Below are 2740 nucleotides of genomic sequence, written 5' to 3' on the forward strand. Positions count from 1 at the left end.
ACAGATGGCATTAGAGGCTTGATCAACCTAGTCCCCTATACTGTAGAGATGGTGAGGAATCTCTTACTGTTGAGATCCACCTGGTCAGGGGCCCCCTCAAGATGTACAATGTGTATAGCAGACCACAATGTGAGAACCAGGTGAGTGCCTTCAATGCACACCTGCCCATCTTGGATCCCCGCAGAAGACCATATGTGGCAGGCCTTCACATAGCTGATGTGTTTCAGATATTCCCCGGGATTGCTTTTCTCAACACCTAAAAAACAATGCTAGTGAGGGGAGGTACTAAACCTCAACTTCGCCACTGCAACAATGGTGGAGAGAATTAGGTGGTGTGTTGATGAAACAGATACAAGTGGTCACTATGGCACTGTCATTACCCTTTTGAATGCTGGTCCGGCATAAAGACCACAGCACAATCCTAGATAGAAAATAGACAAGGCCAACTGGCAAGCACACTTGGCCCAGTCTTAGAAGCAATGAGCCCCCACACAGTGAAAAAGTGACATACTCGAGGCTAGACTTGTCAATGCCATATTCAAGCAGCCTGTCAGACCATCTCTAATAATCAGCCATGGTCTAGGAGTCACAAAACGCCTGGTATATAATGACTAAGTAAATAAATAAAGAAGGCAAAGAACCTCTAATAACCTAGCTCCCTTAAAGGAAGCTGCCAGGGATACCAAACAAGTCTGGCAGGAAAAGTGGCTGAAATGGTGTGAATTCTTTGGCCACCAGACCACCCTTTCAGAACTCTGAAATCGAGTCAGGCAAGCTAACAGCCGCTCAGCACCGAGATGCACACATCACGACCCTCAATCAGAGGCAGACAGGCTGGTGCAGGAGTTCTCTTGTTAGAACAAGCAGCCTACCAGCTAAACTGAGGGCAAACCAACAATGCCTAAATCAAGGCAGGCTTGCTCTTATCATAGAAAAGGGAGCCCAATCTGATAACTCGAGTGCCCTGTTCTCTCTGAGGGACTATGAAAAACATAAAACCAGTTCAGGCTCAGCACTAGGCTCTGATGGTATCTCCTACCCCAGCAACTCCCACCTGGGGCTTGCAGGTGAGCTTGCATTCCTGCAACTCATCAACAAGTCCTGACAAATGTCCACTCTCCCCTAGAGGTGGAAAAAAGCTATAGTTCCCATCCCGAAACCAAAGGAACCATGGAGGTATTATCCCATCTCTCACCTCAGCTGTTTGGGCAAGGCAGCCAAGGTACTTAACCGGCTCTGATCGAAACTGGGACACCCTCATGAACATGTCTACGGGTTCACAGGAGCGTGAGCACAACACACAGCACGCTCTTAGGTACAATTTGCCATGCTCTCTCTGTGGTAATATTCCTGGATTTGGAGAAGGCCTTTGAACTAATATGTCCTCTTGCTGTTAAGAACCTCATCACCCACATGGGAATCAGGGTAGCAAGTCCTCTTGCTATTCAGGAGACCCTCATCAATATGGAAATCAGATGTAGACTCTGGATAGATGACTATTTCAGAAAAAGAACAGCCAAAGTCAGACTCCAAGGTCACCTACCACAGCACATGTCACTAGAAATTGGAATGCCACAGGATGGGGTTCTCAGCCCTGCCCATTTCAACACTCTCATGTCCTGCATCCTCAACAAACACCTTCCAGAGGGGTGTAAAATCACCTGTTATGGAGACGATCTTGCGATTATCTCCGCCGGCAGACACTGCTTGAGAAGAACCCAGAGCTGTCTGGACCTCGTATCTGAGAAGTGTTGCAGGACAGGTCTAAAGATTTCGGCAGCAAAATACAAGGCCTTGGCCCTGTAGATAAGTTGAGGTGCTGAAGTCATACTGTACAGATTAAGACTAGGTTACCACTGCACATGGCAAATCATTATGGCGATTCACATTGCCGATTCACATTGTAGCAAGCACAAACAATTTCTGAGACAGAGACCCCCCCCCCCCCACTACAGCTGCCGGGCTGGTAAAAAAAATCATGCTTTATGCTTGTGCCATGGCGACTGAAGCGCCTCTTGGCAACCCAACCAACACGTCAAGTGGCAAAAACAAACCAACTGAGACAGCTAGAAATAGTGGCTGGGCCACTCTTTGACCGTAAATCTAACTGAGCTGAACTGATCCTCCGAGAGCACCAGTATAAGCACTAGCATCACAAGGACTGCCTTGTCCTTAGCCGACTAGGGAACATTTCCAGCTCCCCCGGTGATCTCCACTTCATCTCCATCACCCAGCCATACCAGTGCGAACTCACACCCACACAATTACTCCCTAAAGTGACAATGACCAGTTCAAGTACCTCATCTACTACAAGAGAAAAAATGAGATATTTAAACAGAAAGAAAGAATGAGAGAGAGAGAGAGAGAGAGAGAGAGAGAGAGAGAGAGAGAGAGAGAGAGAGAGAGAGAGAGAGAGAGAGAGAGAGAGAGAGAGAGAGAGAGAGAGAGAGAGAGAGGGGGGGGGGGCGAGGGAGAAAGAGAAAAAAGGAGATGGAGCCAGCGAGAGACAGAGAGACAAATGCAAAGAGAGACAGACAAGCACAGGGAGACAGAGAAAGAAAGAAAAAAAGAGAGAAAGAGAAACCCAGGGAGAGAAATAGAGCGAGATAAAGAGAGATATAAACAGAGAGAGTCAGCCATAGAAAAGGAGATAAAAACAAGCAAAAAGAAGCTAGATGCAAAAAGCACTGACCGTGAGCTTGTTGGCATGGAAGCTGCCCTCATAGTAGACACCATTCAT

The 2740-nt window shown here is 47.3% G+C and overlaps 1 protein-coding gene across 1 annotated transcript in view; it reads right to left on the reverse strand.

Moving 5' to 3' along the window:
• Nucleotides 1-2656: 2656 nt before the first annotated feature.
• The window catches only part of LOC113811437 (alsin), a 6366-nt gene continuing 6282 nt past the window's right edge, over nt 2657-2740 (reverse strand). Inside the window, exon 4 of the mRNA XM_070116946.1 lies at nt 2657-2740. This exon is cut by the window's right edge and continues 62 nt beyond it. Within this exon, the coding sequence (XP_069973047.1) occupies nt 2672-2740 (69 nt within the window). The 3' untranslated portion in view covers nt 2657-2671.

The sequence above is a fragment of the Penaeus vannamei genome, chromosome 39 (assembly GCF_042767895.1).
Source record: "Penaeus vannamei isolate JL-2024 chromosome 39, ASM4276789v1, whole genome shotgun sequence".
Taxonomy (NCBI): Eukaryota; Metazoa; Arthropoda; class Malacostraca; order Decapoda; family Penaeidae; genus Penaeus; species Penaeus vannamei.